This window comes from Lissotriton vulgaris, chromosome 12 (assembly GCF_964263255.1).
Source record: "Lissotriton vulgaris chromosome 12, aLisVul1.2, whole genome shotgun sequence".
Classification (NCBI taxonomy): Eukaryota; Metazoa; Chordata; class Amphibia; order Caudata; family Salamandridae; genus Lissotriton; species Lissotriton vulgaris.
In genome coordinates this window covers 638,095,089-638,116,721 of record NC_141700.1, presented here as the reverse complement: position 1 = coordinate 638,116,721, position 21,633 = coordinate 638,095,089, and the positions used below count along the sequence as shown (strand labels likewise).

General features: G+C 44.9%; 1 protein-coding gene across 2 annotated transcripts in view; it reads right to left on the bottom strand.

The window, feature by feature from the left end:
* ANKRD11 (ankyrin repeat domain 11) overlaps positions 1-21,633 on the bottom strand; it is a 1,181,327-nt gene that overhangs the window by 546,902 nt on the left and 612,792 nt on the right. For both annotated transcript variants that reach the window (XM_086945797.1, XM_086945798.1), the window contains exon 4: positions 3,341-3,482. In XM_086945797.1, the coding sequence (XP_086801923.1) occupies positions 3,341-3,427 (87 nt within the window). In that variant the 5' untranslated portion in view covers positions 3,428-3,482. The remainder of the gene's footprint in view (positions 1-3,340; positions 3,483-21,633) is intronic.

The window sequence follows — 21,633 nt, the reverse complement described above, 5'->3', positions numbered from 1 at the left end:
TTGATTACCCACACGTTCTTTGCAAGTGCCAACTGTCGAGAGACATCTTGCTTTTGTTTATTTCAGGCTCCCTCACAATGGGCTTTCCCCTTTAAGTTTGACATATACACTCCCTCACCAAACAAATATTTTACATGCCATGCCTTCCACCTTTACCCATAGCCCTAGCCCCTGTCTGTTTCTTCTTGTGCAGATCAGTTTTTCCTAGCCAGTGCTACATCTCTTGCGCTTTTCAGTCAGTGACCTAAAAAGGACTACTTTGATGCATTTTACACAGATGGGGCAGGTAGAAACATGGTTGGATTAACGACAAAATATATAACTCACCATGGTAAAGTAACTTCTAAAAGTGAATGGCGCTGAACTGGCAGCCATATGACTATATTAAAGATGGTGAGTAGTACAGAGGACAAAAGTCCTGAGGGTGAGAGGGAAAAGCGTTCTTAACCAGAATTGTTTTCTTTAACAAATTGGTCTTCAAGGTCTCATCTACTTTTACAGATGCTTTTAACAGATCCTGACGTCCAGTTCTACCAGGCTACTGGCCAACTTAATTTAGATATCAAAATGCCCTTATGAGTTTGATTATATTGAAAAGGACGTACCCAACAGCAAAAACGAAAAATAAAGGGTGAGAAAATAGTAACATTCCAAAATACAAGTGACAATGTCTCAAGACAAAAGTTGACAGTTTTGAAGTAAAAGAGGCCTAATAAAATGCAAAGCCCCTTTAAGTACAAACCACAATATGTTCTTCATACAGAGAGCAAGCGTCACATGTCTCAAATCTATAAAGGATGGTAGTAAAAGGAAGGTAAGCATGGCCAAAGGTCAAGTGAATAAGACTCGTTTTTAGGTCTCGGCCTGCGTAGGTTGCGAGACTTAATGACTTAGAGTGTGTTTCAGTAGCAAGGATAAGCCCCGCCCCTCTTTTCCATTGGCTGGCGTCACCGTTCATGTTAAACTGTGGCCAGCCATTTAAAAAGAGGTCCCTGTGACGTACTTTTCTCTTTTATCCCCGTCCTTTTCAGACTGGCTTCCTTGACTTACTGCTGTGGTAAAAGCTTTCTTATCTTCTTTATGCGTCCATCCGTTTCGCCCCATAAAGATAAGGAACCTTTTAGTCCAGCAGTAAGTCGGGCTCTAAAAGAGAAAGCAGCACGTCGCCATTTTTGACACAAAGGAAGCCCCTCTACACGCGTTTCTTCTCTGTCTTTCAGCATCAACTCCAATAGCGGTGCTCCTATTTCATGGAACCTAAGCACTCCAGACACATTGGTGAGGAAGAGTGGCATGGCAGGAGTCCACCCTGCGTTTGCCTTTTTATCTAGTGCGCGAGTGCCCACCCCGCGACTAATAGCATTTTCATGCACGGGTGCCTACACCGCTTATTTAATTATTTATCTGTGGGGGTGCCCACCCCGCGACTTTGCCCATATCTCTTTTTAAATTCGAGCAGGTGCCCACCCCGCGTCTCACCGCCGCAGCCCGAGCGAGGGAAGCTGTTGCCGGGGGGCTGCCTAACGCGACCCGGAAGTAGAAGAGGTAGGCGGGCCAATGCCTATGGAGCTTCTGGAGCCTCGCGGGCGCCCACTCGAAGTCCCGGTCCCAGGAGAGAGGGCACCGGGTGAAGCAAGGCGCACAGATAAAGCAGGGCTCCCATAAATGAGGGAGAGCCCCGCAGGATCCAGCAGCGAAGACCGGCGAGGAGAGGAGACCGCCAGAGTGAGAGCCCGATAAGTGTGGCTCGCTAGTGAAGGGGCAGTATGTGTAATTTCCGAGTCCCCGAGCGGGACTCCAACGGGCTGCCTACTGGTGCCCATTCCATGAGTGGCCCCGCCTGATATAGGGCAGCTCCATCATGGCCCAATGTAGTTTTCTCACCTTGGGCGGCCCAGTCTTGCAGCAGGCCGCCCCCACGAGGGAGGCATGATCTTGCACTAGGAGCCAGCCTGCTCCACCGATCTGGGGGCATACTTTGTTTAAAGCCCCATGTGGCTTTCATGCTTCTGGCCACCATTTATTTTAGAGTCCCCATGAGGGGCTTGGGCGCATAATCATTTCAGGAGCCAGAGTGCTCCCAGACACATATTTGTCTCTTCACGAATGTGCTTTGTTAGCCTGACTGCAGGCGAACCTCGGACAAGGTAATTGAATCCCCTTTTAGGATATTAATTATTAACATTTTGGTTTTTATAATATCCCAGTCTTTTTTTTTTTAGGCGAAATGACACTATAGCTAAACTGCATTTGTGGGTATAATCATGGATTTCACAAGTAAATTCCGTTTCCACTTTCTTTTAGAGATGGCCCACTTGTTGCATCAATTATTTGAACCTTTACATGTATTTTCTTATCCACAGACTGCATTTGATTCCCCGCATCAGTGATTTACTCGAGACATAGCAATATATTTAACTATTCCTTTCATCCAATGCATAGAATTCCTGACCCACCCCACCCCCACAGACTATTGCTTGAGCTCCTTAAATCTCATGCCACTGTAGGTAGAATGGACCTTATTTGGAATGATTTTTTTTTTTAACTCTTTTAGATGGCTACGAGTCAATCAGTGCAAACAACAATGCAGCAATTACATATTTGGCTCATCACCTCTCTCTACTATACACACCTTCATATTTCATCTAATGCGTAGGCACTGCGTGATCAATTCAACACTGAGCTATGTCAAGATGCATTAAATGTCAAAGCTGTTCTATGCCTGTAGAACTAGTCACTAGTCATCTGTTTTTCAAGACTTTTCCGGTTATAGCAGTTGTGTAAAGCTAAATGAGAAGAGTCAATGTAACACCCAGGAAAATGTGCTGCATTGCTAAATACTTTAAAGTTTCCTAAAGGCGAGACCGTTGCATTGCAAATGCTTGTTTAATAAAGTAAATAAAGTATCGACAGCGCAGCGGTGAAGGTGAAAATATGCCAGCACGAACTTAGAACCAAACCAAATTATGTAAAATTGGGGGAGTGGGGAAGGAGAAGATGGTGCTGCATAAAAGCCACCAAAAAGTCAACTGTAACAACAGGACTTCTGAAAGATAATGGCAATTTGAAGAATTGTTTTGCAGGTAGGACAATAAATTACTTAAGGAATGACTTAAGAGTAATTTTGGATATTGGTTGTATGCGAAAACCTTTACAAGCAATGGACAATCATCATTTACTCCAAGCAAAATTCTAGGTGACTCAGATACAATTCTTGAGGTTAAGGCTCATAACCACTAGACCTACTTTGATTACCTTTACAGTCCAAATGGAAACATGACATTTCAGATAAAACAAAACCTTCAATATAGTTCAAGAACACTAAGTGGGGAAAAAGTACCTTTTTCCCAGTTTGCTTCTCCACCATGTCGTTGTTGAGAGAAAAATCTTCTGACTGTGGTGTTTTAGAACACCCACCCTTGGGCATCGTCGTGCCTTCCTTACTTGCTCTTCATTTATGCTGCTACCGCTTCGTCATCAGTCTGTTTTAAAGAGTGGAAAATATTTTAATGACACGTGATGTGAATGTCTTTACATAAACCAGCAGACCATCACTTTACACTGTAATTCTTAGCAACTGCTTTTAAAATAATGTAAAGGAGGAAATATGTTAGAACTAAAGCCAACAATACAGTGTAAACCTTAGACAACCATTACCAAATTATACCCACAGAGAGCATAAGGTTGGCACGGGTAAGCAAAACCATAATATGGAGAAAAAAAATACTGTTGTGACACAAAGCTGCAGTCTACAGTGACATGTTTACATTGATCACCTTGTCTATGTAACTCGAAAGAATTCCTTGCAAACTAAAACTACCTTGCTGTGGCATCCAACACTATCCCTCAGCTACAAAAAGATTTACTGCATTCAACACCTGAAAAAGGCCTACATTATTTACACCGATTTTTGCTTTCAGTGTGAATCAGAACGTCCTTAGTCTAATCAAAACGCATCTGTTAAAAGTTAGCAATAAGTATACTACTAATGTAACTGGAAGCATAGGTATTTTTAAACGTTCAATGGGCTCATTTTTTGAATTGTTAAAATCTTCATACACTAAGCAACCAAGGCGGCAACAGTTCTAGAGCACTGCTCAGTCGCAGGATGACAAACTATACATTGAACACCGAGTTGCACATAAGCCGTTGACTGATGCTCCATCAACCTCTGCTTTTCCTTTAACTGCACAATGGATTTAATGTAATCCTTGAAAATAAACTCTGGCATTTGGCAATGGTTCTTTGGCACTGGTAGCTATCGAGCATATTTTTATAGACTGGCAGTTTTCACAACAGAGTAGACAAAAACAGCTTGATCTCTGCTAAAAACAATTTTAAATAAAGGGGTAACCCAAATAACTATTAATATCTGTTTTAGCGATGCGGTCTGTGTTATTAGGCCATTAGTCACAGAAACTGCTCAGTTCTAACAATGTTTGTGTACCCACAAAGTGAACTGTAAACACGAATTTTAAAAGCACACAGCTACAAGGAATGTGTCATTGAGCAATCTAAATTTAGACAAAACAGGCAAGTGAACCGTTTCTGTTGCCGAGTCTAGCATGTGATGTTAAGTCTTCACTGCAGTTCAACTGTACAAACGGGGTGGCTTTTGCAACTTACTGTTCAAACTAGAATGGGGTTGCAATGTCCGAGCTGCCAATGCAGGGCGCAATGCGCTGGATGTGCCTAAATTGCTTCAGGGGCTGTGCTATCACAGAGCATCGTGTTGGCCCTCGCACTGCCTGCCATAATGCTGCACTTTTACAAGTCCTTTGAACATTACCTGTGAGTGGAAAGTGGATTTGGCTACTTGGCCTGGTGTGATTATTTGATCAAATTCTCGGGTCCATGTTTAATAAAGGTATGTTCTATTTCTTGAAAAAGTGTACACCTGGTTTCAGGTCACAGCTAAGAACTTATTACTGTGGTTAACCATCAGGCCTGTGAGAAATAGGTCATGACTCACTTACCTCGTTGGAAGCTCGTCATGAGCCACGGTGCTCGTGTGCTCATGAAGAGCTGAGCTCGACATAACGGTCCTAACAATTGCACGCAGGGTTAATTCCCCCCTCTGTGCTGAACGTTCTATGAAAACTGGTGTGGCCGTGACGAGCTCAGCTCGTCATGAGCACACGGCCACCGTGGCTCATGACGAGCTGAGCTCGTCACGAGCACCAGGACGCTGTGCGCCCCCACTCCCCTCCCTTCGCCCCCTAGCACAGCGGGAGAATTAGCCCCGCGGCCAACGGGTTAATCACCCTGAGTTTTTCACTTATCGGACCACCTGGTTTATGGATTTCTTCTTTGTCTCTCACTACCTAATCTCACTCACTAAGTTCTGTTATAATGCTCTGGGAGTTCTAACAGCCAGTGTCCAATTTTTAAGATTAGGTCCGATGCTGTACAGCTATGGGTAAAAGCCTCTGGGGTTGTTAAATGTGCACATGAGCACAAACGTTTATAGACTGAGCATGCAAGACTGACTCAAAAGGGACCCTTCATGGTTTGATGCTCACGAGGGAAGACTAAAAAAAATTATGTAGCATTAATAATGCGAGTATGCACATCTAAAGCTTCTCGAAAGTTTGTATAGTGTTTATTGTACTATAAACAAAGGGCAAAATCTACACCACAGTACAGTTTTGGTGTAGTCATACCTAGAGACAAGCGTGATGCACCAATTTCATTACAAGAAAGTAGGCTAGCATTATGCATATTTATTTTAATGCCATCTACATTATGCATTATACCTTAAATGCAAACTCCGCAAAGCCCATTTGAAGTATTACATCACAAACAAAATTGTGTACAGAATACAGCTAGACCTAAATAAGCATGCTCACAGTACAATATGCCTCTTAAATGCGGCTCCACACAGTTCAGAATCTCCAATTTTGTATCTGCAATATCTTTATATTGTTGTCTTTCTTTTAGATTTTGTATACAGGTTTCCAATTTACGGAAACCTTCTCCCTTGTTCATTGCTGTAGTGTCTTTAATCTCCTATTATTAATTGTAAAAGCTTAGCGCTAGGTTATTTTAATATTGGGCAAAGCTTACACGGTTCTTACCCCTGTCAAGGGGCTAATTAAACCTTCAAACGGTTTCTGGTTTAGTTAAGTGCTTTAAGCCCAAACAATTATATATACATATCTTCGGCTACAGTTTAACTTAAAATAAAACTGAACACAATTTAACTGCTCAGAGTACAGCAGAAGATACTACCATGGAAGAGCAAGGGCATCAGAGTGAAGAATTACTTGATGAATACATTCTTGACCTTGATCAGCATGATATGGACATTGAATGCCTCGTGACAGAGGAGGAGTAATGCCCATCATCCTCTAAGGCAGAGGTCTTCAAACTTTTGGGTGCCGAGACCCCCCTGTCAACATTTTCAGTCGTAAGGACCACCTCCTGACAAACATTTCTAAAGCTGTAGGCAGGGCTTCTGGAATTAGGAGGCAGGTGAGTACCAAATTACACAAAAGGCTTGACTAAATTGTGTGGGAGGAAAATGTAAATAATGTTATGTGATGCCTCGTTATTTTGGGGTAGAATTGCTTCATTATTTTGCCATTTTTTGCACACAATAACACAGAGGAAAGATTTCACCCCATTAGTACCAGTTTATAATCAAAATACATCAACTAACATCAGAAAGATGTCTAGTCAACCTTTGTGATGGGCCTTCCACTCCGCAGGAATACGTGCTGCCACATTAGAAGCTCACCTGGCCCTGGCCGGGATCAGCAGGGGTCCCTTAAAACCCTGGCGGTCTTGTGCAGAGTTAAGCAATTTACACCTGCCGCTTTCATCTCACCCCCTCCCTTCCCATCCCTCTCTCCTCTCCCAACCCCGTATCCGTCTCTCATATTGCCGGCATTTTCTTTCACCCCTTTTTACAACTTCTGAACTCTCCCCATTCAACTTCTCACTTCACCCTTAATCACCTCTTGCCATTCTTTCTTTTCACTGCCCTCATCTCTAACAGTTTCTCGCATTTATCTCATGGCCTCTCTGGCCCAGTCACCTCCCGTGCCCATCTGCACTTCTCATTCACCTCAAGTCTCTCCATTCAAATTGTTGTCTATTTGTTTCTTACATCTCTCCAGTCCCCCTATTCATCTTTCACATCTCTACTTTGTTCTTTCACACCTTCTTGAACAAATGTCCCTCTCCCCTGTTACCTCAGCACCAGTGCTTAATTAGAGCAGGTGGTTTCCGGTGCTCAGCACTGGCACCTAATTGTACACACTGGCACTATGACCGTCTGCCACATGGTGGCTCTGTGTAATTTAGAGATGAGCAGAACAGCTGTTTATTAATTCAATATACAATAAAAACTATAAACTCCTGACATCCATGCCATTCTTTTAGCCTTGAGGGCTTGAAATAGTCACACTTGTACAGTGTTATGGTTTGTAGTTGCATAGGTATTGTCATTTGCCGCCAAGGCATGGCAATGGGTTGGTGGTTAAAGTTGTAGTTGCACCAACAATGCACCTCATCTCTCTGTAGCACCTTTCTGTCAAACATTTTTTTGTAGTGCTACGCATAGTTTACTCCCACTCAGTTCTGGGATCTGCATAGTACATATTCTTTGTAGCAGGCACATTAACCCTCTGCATTCTGTGGATGAGAAGAGTGCCCATGTGAGTGCACGGTGAGCGATGCAACAGTATGAGAGTAGGGAAAGAGGAGTGACTGCAGGGTGAGTGAGGTGGCCATAAGAATTTGCGTGTCAATATAAGTGCAGAGTGGGATGAATAAATGCATGGTTAATGATGGGCTTGTTTGAGCGAGTTTCAAACTGAGCCGTGAGGGGGCAGGTGAATGAGGTGTCACATGAGTGCAGGATGAGTGCAGATGAGTAGTGTGACTGCAGGCTGAGGTACAGGGTGAACAACGCAAGTGCATTGTTATTTCAGAGTGATCACTGTGAGTGCAGGGTGAGAGGGTGAATGATGTGAGTGCATGGTGATCAGTGTGAGTGCATTGTGATCGCTGTGAGTGCAGGGTGAGCGTGAAAGTGAAGTGCGAGAATGAGAAGTGAGTTCTCTGAATGCAGGGTGCATTTTCAGACACTTGAAGTAACAACATATTATTGACGGCGGCGTAGGGTTTAAGATATAAGTGAAACTATTGCTATTATGACATTAATCAGGGATCAAGGGTGGAGGAAATAAATAATATGCTGATCTTGCAACACACTTCCAGTCCTATGGTTGGGGTTGCCTGCTCATTATTTTGATGTCCCAGACGGTACAAAAATAAGCGGTCACCTAAAGCTGTATATTTCAGCACTCATCTGTGCATACTGGGAACAGCAAATCTAAATAGAAAGCACTTTTAATTGGTTTCTAGGGCTGCCTCAATGATCCATGACTGATAATTAAAGGGAACAAAGACAGAAAAGTCACATTACGAATTTATTTATGCGTTTTTATATAGCGCGGACTTTACCCGAAGGTGTCAGAGCGCTTCACAATAGGAACAGTAATGATACATGAGGAGAAAATTACAAGTGAACAAATTACAAAAGCAAACATTAAGTTACATGATGCAAAAGTGACAATAGTGAGCAACGAAAATACAAGGTGACAAACAGTACATTACAGGAGGAAAAAGTGATGTGTGCAGGTTACAAAAGCGTACAAAGTACAAGTAGAGGTATAATAATGCAATAAATGGCAGACACTCCAGCACAAGAACAGACGTTATGTAGGCAAGGGTGGCACTTGTGCAAGAATCTAAAGCAAACAAAATATGAGAGGTAGCAAACAGTTTGTTACAAGAAAAATGGCTGGTATTTTTTTCTCCTGGCAACCCTACTTTATATTTCTTTTCATGAAATGCATTCTCCCACTATTGCAGTAAATGTAAAATACAAATGTGAGGAAAAGGCGGAGTTGGGGCCCAGGGGGTACTGGAACTATAAAAAAAAACCTAAGCCTCAGTAACCAGTTTTCAAAAGGTATGTAAATATGCAAATGGTCTTTAACGACCTGTGAAAAACTCAGGGGTGCCAGGCTGTGCTGGAGATAAGACTGCAGTCACAGCCCAGCGCAGCTCACAGCAGCTCGAGCTGAGACACTACGGGGGAGGAGGGGGTCTGAATCCCTGTAGTTAGATGGGCCCGGGCAGAAGTGTGATCGGAAATGCGCGACCCCCTTTCCATCACTCCACGAGCCCCCTGGGGGTCGCGCCCCACACTTTGAAGACCCCTGCTCTAAGGAGATAATAATGTATCCCCTTGGTCGCGAGATGTTCTCCCCACATAACATCAGGCATCCAAGAAGTGCTGAATGGTGGCCCAAGATCATGTGGGAAAATTTAGTAGAAGGTGGATAAGAAATTTCCTAGTAAAAGAGGCCCCTAACATCGAGAGCCAGGTGCTCTAGACGAGTGACACTGGAGAAAGTTTGAATAAAAAGGTGATAAGTTCAGGATCCAGGGTCGGTCTTAGGCAAACTGGGGGCGAGGCCCCCGAAAAGGCATGGAAAGATCCCATAAGGCTTGCTAAGATAGCCTTCTCGACATCCTAGGCCCCCAAGCTAGTATAATCAGCATGGAGGAGGCCTATATTAATAGGACCCCAGTAGATACTATCCTACTCAGTGGCTGGAGCCTCAGAGCTTTGATCCTCCTAGGAAACAGCAGTGCAGGGCTGAATGCTGAATGGCATAGGATTGTCCTAAGCAAGAGCAACTCAAAATTAGAAGACATGGCAGATGAAGAACCCTCTGAAAAACCCAAAGGCCTTCTGTTCAGAGAGGATATAATTAAAAAATTAGGAACATATGTAGCTACGTCCCAGGCCTTGGACAAAGCACAGACATACGAGAAGGGTTTTTAACCCAATTGTTTTTGGTCAAGCCAGAAGGGGACTTTCTAACGGCAGAGGTACTCAAAGGCCCAACTTCAGACAAAGCAGTTTCGGTAGAGGTTACCAGACAGGTACCTAGAGTCTTTCTACCCCCAATGAGGATGAACTGTTAGTACTAGAGGCTTCAGGTCCCGTGGGCAAGGATCCAATTTTCAGAGTGATTTTAAACCTCACATTTATTTTTATACTGTAAAAGTGTGTTGGGGAGGGGTTTTTCTGGTCAACTCAAGTTCTTTTCCCATGCTTAGAAATTATTTACACAAGACCCTTGGGTCCTGGAAATAATTCAAGGCTTCCAAATAGATTTTGCAGAGGTCCGGGTCCAATCCTTTCTCCCAAGAGTATTGAATCGTACCTTAGAGAAACAGAAGGTGGTAGAAGAAGTGATCTCTGGGATACCAAAAGATGCACTCGTAGAGGTTCCTTGGGTAGCCAAGATTTTGTAAGTACACTCTTCTTTGTAGAGAAAAAGAAAAACAAAGGAAGGAGACCAGTTATAAATCGCAGGAACCTGAACAGACTTCTAGTCTACAGATATATATGAAGATGGAAGGAATCATCTCTTGAGAGACATTCGACTAGAAAAAGACTGACTTGTGAAGTTGGACCTGAAGGATGATTTCTTCACCATTACCATGGGGTCTCAAAGTTACCTACAGTTCATATGGAATCAGTGTCTTTTTCAGTTTTAGGCACTTCTCTTTGGCCTATCCTAGGCTCCTTTGTGTTTTGCCAAGGTAATGAGAGTGGCTACATCCTTTCTGATAAAGAGAGGGGGATATGGTTAATTGTTTGTCTAGATGATATGCTCATAAGATCCTAGTATTCTCAGATTTTAAAGGATCTGGAATTGGTGGTAAATATTCAAGAGAGTTTGTGTTTCATAATAAACAAGGAGAACCCCATTCTGGTTCCTTCCAGGTCCCTAGAATGTTGGGGTTTTACGACAGACACAATAAAGACCCTTCTGTTGTCAAAGAAGAAAATTACCAAGATTAGAAAGGAGATAAGGTTTGTGTGGAGATCGAACTCTTCAACATTGAGATATCTAGCAAGGCTCCTAGGTCTCATTTCCTCTTCTATTCAAGCTATATTTCCAGGGGCATTACAATAAGGAGCTCTACAGAGGGTGAAAGGGAGAGCTCCAAGAGAAGAGTCATAGTTTGAGGATAGGGTGGTCTTGGATTAAGATGCCAGATTAGAACTGGACTGGTAGTTGGAGAACACGGATGACTGAAATGGCAGGGCAATCTTTGGGAGTTCCCAAAAATATATACTAGAATCTGATGCAAGCTTTCATGGCTGGGGTGCACATCTGGGCACCAGAAAGCAGGAGGTTTATGGTCTTATATGGAGAAGTTCCACCACATACATTATCTGGAGTTATCAGCAGGTCTCTGTGCTCTAATGAGCTTCATACACTCTGTAAGGCAGAACTGCTATGTTAAAAATGGACAGGGTTTCTGCGGTGGCCTCCATAAATTGGTTAGGGGGTATAATATCCTCAGTCTTGTCAGATTTTGCCAAAATAATTTGGCTGTTGTGTCTAGAACACAAGATCAGCTTGAGAGAAGAGTACCTACCGGGAAAGAAATATTGCAGGAGATTCAAAAATAGAGGTCCTTGAAAGACTACAGCTGCTTCATAAGTCAGTCACGTATGGAGTCCTTTGAAGGTGGATTCTCTTTGCAAGCAGGTTGACAATGACATTTCAACTGAAGTACTTCAGCTAGATGCCAGACTCAGGTGTTCAGGCAGTCAATGCGTCCCTGCAACCCTGGAAGGGAGCTTAAGCTTAAACCTTCCCCAATTTTCAATTATCCAGATGGTTCTGCTGAAGGTAAGAAAGGAGCAAAGTTTCCTGGTACTAGTAACTCCTTTTTGGCCATCCCAGACTTGGTTCCCAACGACCTTGGGTTTCGCCTGCAATATTCCCTTGCTTCTACCAACAGAGGAAGGCCTTATAAGGGACATAGCTGGAAGAGAACACCCTCTGGTTTGAAATGGAATTATGAACCTTCTTGCCTGGAAAGTGTCAGGAACTCTACTGAGATGTCAGGTCTTTCAGGAAGGGCTGAGGTGCTCCTTGAGGAATCATGGGCTCCACATACCCACTAGAGATACAATGGAATATGAACAAGCATTTGCAATGCAATAGGTCTCGCAGCATTTAAGTTTGAGTTACTGGCATTGTAAATGACAATGCTTTGCATAATTTTGGTTTTTTGGTGTCCATGTGTACATGGCAAAGGTGGTGTCCGTGTGTGTGTATGGCAATGGTGGTGTCCGTGCATGCATGGCAGTGGTGGTTTCCCTGTGTGTATGGCAGTGGTGGTGTCCGTGTGTGCATGGCAGTGGTGGTGTCTGTGTGTGTATGGCAGTGGTGGTGTCTGTGTATGTGTATGGCAGTGGTGGTTTCCCTGTGTGTATGGCAGTGGTGGTGTCCGTGTGTGCATGGCAGTGGTGGTGTCCGTGTGTGCATGGCAGTGGTGGTGTCCGTGTGTGCATGGCAGTGGTGGTGTCCGTGTGTGCATGGCAGTGGTGGTGTCCGTGTGTGCATGGCAGTGGTGGTGTCCGTGTGTGCATGGCAGTGGTGGTGTCCGTGTGTGCATGGCAGTGGTGGTGTCCGTGTGTGCATGGCAGTGGTGGTGTCCGTGTGTGCATGGCAGTGGTGGTGTCCGTGTGTGCATGGCAGTGGTGGTGTCCGTGTGTGCATGGCAGTGGTGGTGTCCGTGTGTGCATGGCAGTGGTGGTGTCCGTGTGTGCATGGGAGGGGTGGTGTCCGTGTGTGCATGGGAGGGGTGGTGTCCGTGTGTGCATGGGAGGGGTGGTGTCCGTGTGTGCATGGGAGGGGTGGTGTCTGTGTGTACATGGCAAAGGTGGTGTCTGTGTGTACATGGCAAAGGTGGTGTCCGTGTGTGTGTATGGCAATGGTGGTGTCCGTGCATGCATGGCAGTGGTGGTGTCTGTGTGTGCATGGCAGTGGTGGTGTCTGTGTGTGTATGGCAGTGGTGGTGTCTGTGTGTGTATGGCAGTGGTGGTTTCCCTGTGTGTATGGCAGTGGTGGTTTCCCTGTGTGTATGGCAGTGGTGGTGTCCCTGTGTGCATGGCAGTGGTGGTGTCCCTGTGTGCATGGCAGTGGTGGTGTCCCTGTGTGCATGGCAGTGATGGTGTCCGTGTGTGCATGGCAGTGATGGTGTCCGTGTGTGTATGGCAGTGGTGCTACGTATATAAGTTTGCTTGGCCTGTGGCCATAGATTAGACTAAGGGTGTGATCAGAGTGTGTGAGTGTTTTGTTTGAGGGGGCAAGTGTGCGTTTCTGTGAGTAGAAAGTGAAGTACGCAGTGTTGTGAATAGGCATGAACATTCGTTCATTCGAAAATACATTTTAAGCCTTGCAGGCATGATTCATCAGCCATGAGCTAAATAAGGCAATCAGTAATGAAGTGCCTTTTCAGCCATTTTATCAAATTGGCAAAATCGGATATTTGAGATCAATAACTTTAATTGAACTCCGATGGCCCATTTTTGATGGATTTGGTGGTTTCTCTGTGAAAGTGAGCACCACTACCATGAAACTGTGTGTGTGTGTGTGTGTGCGCGTGCATGTGTGTGTGCACACGCATGTTTGTGTGCCCATGTGTGTGTGTGTGTGTGTGTGTGTGTGTGTGGGGGGGTATGTGTGTACATGTGCGTATGTGTGCGTGAGAATGGGTGCACACAAAAGTACTGGTAAAAAGATCACTTTATTGTTAATGGGCTATGAAGGGGGGCAGCGTGGTGCCGTGGGGTATTGTGGCTTGATGAATAAGCTTGTGCCGCACAGACGTTTGCGAAGGACACACTCATGTGCACTCCTACAAGGTGCTCAAAGAAAAATAAATAGTTTGCTGATGTGAGCCATGGAAGGATACAAGTCATCAACTGAGTATGAAGATAAAAAAGCCATGCTGCAGGGGCGGTACAAACCCAATAGTGATGAAAGCCAACAAAACAAAAAAACAAGCCATTGTAATAGACATTGGTGAGACCTATTTGCATTGCCAAAGCTTGTTTAATATATGTCCTCCTACTGCAAAACAATTAAAAACTGAAAAAAGTATGGTAGATATATGTTACCACTACGTTTCCTGCTGATGCAAAAGCGAGGGCTACTGCATGTTTCGGCCCTAGGATTCTACTTACTAAATAGTGCATTCTGGGACTTGTAGTCTCAATGTGGTTCAATAGACAATAGCACCTGAAAAAACAATTAATTGCAAAAGGAAAGGGCGAAGACTATAAATGCTGAGGCACTGAGTCACAGAAAACAAAGCAGCAGCGGCTCTTCAGATGTGGGTACGGGGCACAATGAGGTACGGGTTGTTCTGTAGATCTAAAACAATATGGACTCCCAATCAGAACAGTAAAGTGAGACCGTTTCCTTTAGAAATGTGCAGAGTATGATTTTCATTCAAAGTGAAAATATTTACACCAGAAAGTGCAGCCGCAATCAAACATGTCGGAAGGTTTAAAGCTATGTCAACAACTAAACTGTGTTGGGAGCACAGTCAGTCTATATCATTCTACCCGAGTACCTTTCGCATATGTAATGCATAAATAAGCACCAGATGTCAGTTGCATTGCTCTCTATACTCTAATCCAATGCCCCAAAGTAGGGGTCTGTCTCATGCGTTCCGGATATTTTATTAGGGAAACCGCAGAGACTACATGGGAAAAACTATGGACCACTCAGAACGTAAGCTCTGTAGACGGAATCTCACATCCGGACTTATTTCTCTAAAAGCGTGGGACGTTTCAGCACCCACAATTGCAACTCATACTCACGCACCATTTTTTTTTTTTAAAAACAGATTTTATTGATTCAGAAACGTCTCAGCAATTTAGCAATGTTCGACATGGTACGCATCTAGCATGCGCTCATCCGAGTGCTGCATAGTCATAACACATGTTGCATCTACAACCCCCTGTTCCCCCCTCATACTCACACGCCGTTCTGGCCTATTAGCCACCACGCTGCCTGCCCGGCTTCAAAATATGTCATATGTAACGAAGAAAGACCCTCCCCGTTAAGGAAGTGCATAGCTTCTATGCTCGTGTTAGACGAGTTCAGAATAGGGCTGTCGAAAGGCAAGAATGCCGCAGCAGCAGGAACCTTGTGTGGCCAGTTCCTATTGACCCTGAAGTGCTGCGGGAGGTCACTTCAATGAAGACCATTCATGTCAACCCGGATGTGCTATGTTACATGGGGATTGTAGTCCCCATTCCTGTCAGATAGTCAACATTTTCGTGGGAATTATAGTCCCAATCAGTGTTGGACATTCGGAGTTCTCTTTAATATTACTCTTTTATTCTGAGTTCCAAGCCTTTATATAGTCTTGTTATAGTAAACATTGAGAGAAGAGACACACGTAATCCCCCACATTTCCAAGTACTTCTTATGTTTCGTATGGCCCCGGAAGTCCGCCGCGGTCGCCCCGGAAGTCAGGCACGGTCGCCTGTGACGGGGGCGGGGCCACGTCCAGACCGGAAGAGGAGGCAGGCGGAGTCGATGCGTCTCGCGGCCCGGGGCTCCTGTGAGCGGTGTGGAGACCCGGGGCCGCGCTAGCAGGAGGTTGGGCGCCGCATGCTGAGAGAAGAGTCCCCGACATTGCCCAGGTAAGTTTCAAAAGGCTGGGGGGGCTTGGTGCACTTGTGTGTGTGTGTGCGTGTATGCTCGTGTGTGTATGCGACGGCGAGGGAGGGGGAGGGGGGGCCTCGGTGCACTTGTGTGTGTGTGTGTGTGTGTGTGTGTGTGTGTGTGTGTGTGTGTGTGTGTGTGCGCGCGTGTGTGTATGTATGTGTCGGGGGTGTCTCTGTATGTATGTATGTGCGTGCATGGGCGCTTGTGTGTGTGTATGCGTGTGTGGTGCTTGAGCTTCCCAGGAGACAGCGCCTGGCCACAGCGCGCGTTCCCGTTTCAAATCCACTCCAAGGATGCGCGCGGCCGAAACGGTCTCCTGGGAAGCACACTCGCTAACAAAAGACCTCTAGCGGAGACACAGCGCTGACGCGCTGTCTTCGCTACGAGACCTAAACATGGGTACGCTGGTGCTCGGAGAGGGACTAGGATCCTGTAGAAGCTCCTACAGTTAAACTGGTTAATTTCTTAGTAGCGTTTGATAGGGGCCATAGTTATAGGTCACATAATTGTTACAGATCTGCAATCTCGGCAGGACACATTAGCAAACGGTAGAAGCATTTGAAAAAATGTTAAAGTATGAGGAATTCTTAAGAGCATTAGGTTATGTAGACAGTCGGACCTAGATAGGAGATCCTTTGGAACAATAAACTAGTCCTGGATCTTTTTATAGCATGGCCTACTTTAGATCGGAAGAGATTTTCTATGAGGCTAGCTCCTTTTCTCGGTTTAATTTCCTTCCGTCATGTATCAGATGTTAAAGCTATAGAGGTAAGTAATAGGGTTTAAGACACCTTTGGAGTGAGGTTTGAAATTATAAGAAGAACTAAGAGTATGTCAGACAATGTTTTATCCTAGGTTTGACTTTTGCAAAAGGTTGTGTGTAGTACATTGCATGAGAGAATGTGATTTCCGAATTGGTGAGCATCGTTCTGATGGTGTTGAGCAACTACTCCTCTATTTGGGAAACCTTTCAAGGCTATAATGTCTGCTTCAATAGCATGCTGGGTTAAATGGACTATACATTTGGAAGTTGCTGACCTTAAGAAGTTTCAAGCACACTCTAGAAGAGGAGCTATGGCTAGCCAATCCTTCTGGAAAGGTGTAAGACTAGAGGACATACTTATTGCTGCTGATTGGTCAAACTCTAATACCTACGCAAAACATTACTGTAAACCGATCAAGCGCATGTCGGACATGGTTTTACGGGAGTACCAAAATGCATAATGGTAGCCTCCGGTCTAGTAATGAAATCGCGATTCTCCTAATTAATTGTCAAGAGAATCTAGATTTCATTAAAGACACGGAGGCTAACATTATACCACCCTCCCTTCCCTAGAGTTGGTTGAAGGGTTTGGATAACAAACAAAAAAAAATAATAATAAATCCAAACAATACAAAACTAAAGGAGGTTAATAAAAGGTAAAATTGTAATAATTCAAGATGCCTAAATACATTGTATTTGTTTATGTGCTAGTTATTTAGAATGTTTTACACTTGAAGGATCTTCTAATATTCCTCTTCAATTTCAGATGATTGCCAATAGTTCATGTCTACGTGTCTCCATCACCTGGGAACCTCTACAAACGGAGTTCCTTTTTCCCTTGGATCTGCAATGCAAGTCCTTTGTTGTTTTAGAAGTTTCTTTATTTCCTGTAGTGCCATATTGTTTTTGGACTTTTTGTAATAAGAATGAGGTAGAATTTTGGACAACTTTTCAAAGAGGCAGTTTTTACTGTGGGCATGCCTATATAGTTCTAGCAGTATTCTGTTCTGGAACAATTTCGTTTGTGATGTAATACTTCTAGTGGCTGTGTGGAGTTTGCATTAAAAGGACTAATACATAATGAAGTTAGCATTAAAAGAAATACCATAATCCTCTGTGTCTTTCATGAAATCCAGACTCTCTTGTCATGGTATTAGGAGAATTGCAATTTTATGTTAAATAAAGACACTGACTATAGACCTGGAATTCATTTCCAAATATCTGCACTCCCTGTGCCACTTCAAGATTTACCATTCACCAGTCTGGACCTGGGGCAGCAACACAGGAGGAATGGCCATCTGGAAGAGAGGAGACCCTTGATATCTCCTGCAATAATGGATCCGGGGACATCTGACTTCAGTTGGCACCCAGGAAATAAGGACCAGTAGCGTTAGCCACCCTTCACCCTCTGACCCTCTGGAAGACAGTAGATGATTGGATATACTGGGGGGGTACATTAGAGGGTGCTCCAGATGTTCTGTGAGCTGATCCTGCAAGTGTAAGACCCCCTAAGAGAATATGGCCCCAATATCCTAACACAGGTGCTGTGCAAGCAGCTAGGAAGAGACAGGACCTGACGAGTGCAGAGAGAACACTGCTTTTGAGGTGCTCCTGAAAACCACCCCTGGAGAGGTGTCAGATGCCCAGACAGATCCTGTGCGAGGAAGGAAGAGCAGTACAAATCTGACTTCTCAAGAATAGCTAACTTTAGAAGCCTGGAGGCCTGGAAAATATATTCCTGGTGGCTTAAGCATGCCAGCAGAAAAAAATTCCACTATACTGTTGTGTACGATTTTAGATTCAGATTGAATTTCCAGATTCATGCCCTTATATAGGTACAATTCGGATTGCCCTTATATAGGCATAGAAATCCAGTCCTTATTTAGGCATAGCCCATGCTGCCCAAATACAGGCATGGCTACTTCCATCTGTTCATCTACTTTAGAACGATCTCTTGGAAAACCAGACTCTTAAGCTGTTAGGGACTTTCCCTTGCTTGAATGTTGATTTCTCCAAGAACTAAATATACATGAACATCTATTCCTTAGGGGTTCATTTGTGACGTTCATATGCCTGACTTTACGTCAAAGCTGGCATTCCTAAACCCCTTCATAAATATACCTTCACTTGCTAAGACAAAGCACTGTGTGGTTCAGTGCTGTTAGACGGACCGGGAGGGTCGGCCGAGGTTACGGGGAGAGGTCTCCAGGGAGAGCCGTCTCCAACGACTGTACAGATAAGCAACTTCCCCCCCACAGACGGACACCACACAAGGTTGAAGGTTAACGAGACTTTATATGCAATTCTTAGGTTACGATGATGGATACAAGGAGGTCTGGACTCAGGGGTCCCCTCGGTTCTAGTCTCTGGTTTAGGAAAGGGGTAGCGGGACAGTCTTTGTTACCAACGAGTGGAAAATAGCTCTCAATCCTCGAGCTCGGCGTTCTAGATGATCGGGCCGCGGCGGAGCCAGGCAGGTCCCGAGATGGACGAAGGAAAACGACGGTCCGCGGCGGAGCCTGCAGGTCCCGGTGAAGATGGCGGTTACAACGGTCCGCGGCCACGCCAGCAGGTCCCGACGACGATGAAGGTGATGAAGATTACGACGGCTGTGGCAGCGCCAACAGGCAGGACGATGGTGCACAAGACAGAGCTACGGCAGCGCCAGTAGTCCGTCCAGGATGAGTTCCTCTTTACGTCTCTCGACTCCAAGATACAACTGCCTTCCTGCTCTGGAGCTGCCCCAGTTATAGGGCTGGCGTGCTTTGATGTCCGGACCCTCGCACTTGGAGGTCGGGAGGTCCGGGATGAGGGAGTCCAGACACCCAGCAGGGGGGTGGAGCCAGCGCCCGGGGAGGCGATGGGCGAGCGGCACTTGGTGGGGGAGAGCCATCGGCACCTCTTTCTCCCATTGACTTGCCAAGTAGCCCGCTCACCTCCTGGGTGGAGGGTGGTGCCGGAATGTCTGAGGCCGGCCCAGGCCCAGGGTTGAGGTCGATCGGGGGCCAGGCGGCCTCGTGGTGGAGTGTCCAAGATGGCGCCCCAGGCTGGGCGCGTGGGCCGGCAGTGGATCGGACCCACGAGGTCGACATGCTCGAGGGCAGGGGTCCCTGAGGGGACGGAGGACGTGCAATGGTGGTGTGTGGTACTTGCGGGACTGGACTCAGGCCTGGTTGGGCCGGGGGAGAGCGGCCCTTCATGTGGCCTGTCCAACAAGTGCAGTTCGACTAACTACTTGCACGACGCAGCTCGCTACTGCAAGTGCTGAAGGAACCCAACTCTACAGCTGACTGACTGATCAGAAGCGGTCCTCTGCTGAGAAATCCAGCTCCAGTGTTTCTAACTCCCCTTGCAGGGTGTTGAGAAATCGAGTCCGTGAAAGATACCAGCCTCTCTCATTCTAAGGTATGGAGTGGATTAGAATCTACAGAAACCTTTGGCAACTCTAGGCAAAACTAAACCTATGCTAAAGACAAACACTTCTTCCCTCGTACTAGACCTAGGTTAGGTACATTGGGGTAGGCGTATTTCAGAAGCACCAGTTGAGTATTTTAGTCTGTGTTATTTATGTATGTATTTTTATATGTCATAGCACCAGACAATGCTATTACAGTATTATTTTATATTACTGTTTACGCTGTACGCATTATACTTTGCATTCTGTCTAACAATTGTAGCATGTCACCTCTCATGCATGAGAAAGAACTGTTCAATAAACCCCTTTTTATTGAAACGCCCATCTCTCTTTCTTCTCTGCAACTCCGTAGAAACGAAGCATACACAATTGACTGAGTAAAATAGTTATCTATTGTTTCCACGACTCAGAAGATACGTTTTTATTCTTGGGGAAACAAAGTTGTCATGTTTATGCGGTTTCAGAAACTAATCCCTTCTAGTGTATGCGAGAAAGTTTCTAGTGACCTCGGAGCTAGCTGGCACTCACAATTAAGTTTAGTATACTCGATAGAGACATACTGACCTCAGTCCTTTTTCAAATCTATAGTATATATTATTCCAATGTGCAGAGCCTATTGGAAATATAGGAACTACACTACAATACCAGAGCAGTGACTCATTACATCTATTATCAATGTCACCATTCTTATTGATTGTACTGGTGTTGTATTTGTTTATGACATTTCTGCTTTTATTGATACGGTGACCACCTGACAAAGTCAGTAGACCTGCCGTTTGAAAATACTCCACTGTATTGATTCTGGTGCACGTAGAAGTTAGCGTGGTTAGAGGGTTTAGGGCATGCTAGAGGTGTGAACGCTTAGGAGGGTGTTGCCATAGGTATTTCCATCTACAAAGTATATATTTGTAAATTAAAGAGCAGTATTGAGAGATGTGTGCAGGATTAAGAACTTTTCATTTTTATAAATAAAAATACTGGTTGGACAATTATTTGTTGGGCATTTCTTGCACATCTGCGCCCAGGAGTACTAGCTCACACCATCACCCCTGCCTGGACAGCGCTGCCTCACTACCCTGAGAAGTTATTTGCTACATCACAAAGAAGTTGGTTCCCAGTCGATAGAAGTTTGCAGGTTCATTACTTGTAAAGGACTTGCGTCCTTCCCAACTAATAACCCATTTTCTTAGAAAGACCCACTAGTATTTGACCTGGTTCCTCTAAACCAGGAGTCTTCAACCTGGGGGATGCCCCCCCCCTACTTTCCAAGGGGGCATCAAGTGATCTCAGACAGGGGAGGGTGTGGGTTTGGGGGCGCCGGGATATGGAAAAATACAAATTATCCTGAGAACAGTGTGGCAGAAAGCTGCTCTTTAATTGGCCATCATTAACATCTTTGGCCATTCATATCCTACCTGGGAGAAGGTGTCAAAAGAGAAGGGACTCATATACAAATATTCTTCAGAAAGAAGGGAGTCTTACTTTTTAACCATTAAAATAAATGTCAAAAACGCAAAGATGGTCTGGCACCAGCTATATCTTGTAAAGAAAATCCTTACTACCAGAAAGCACCTTTAGAACTACTGTCAAGCTCTCATACACTTATTAGGATGGCACCCCTTAGGGGCATCCTACATATCTCAGTCTCATCGCAGGACTGAAAAAAATGATCACATCATCTCCATCATGATGGAACTCCATAGGCTCCCCTTGCCAGCCTGCACCCTCTTCAAAACCAGATTCATCATTTACAAAGCCCTCACTTATCTTGCAGACAATCTCACCATCTCTAATGGATATTAGCAAAGCCACAGCCAGGACACCATCAGGCTGCAGACTAAGTGCAAAAAAAAAGAGAAAGGGCCTTTCCCTTTTAT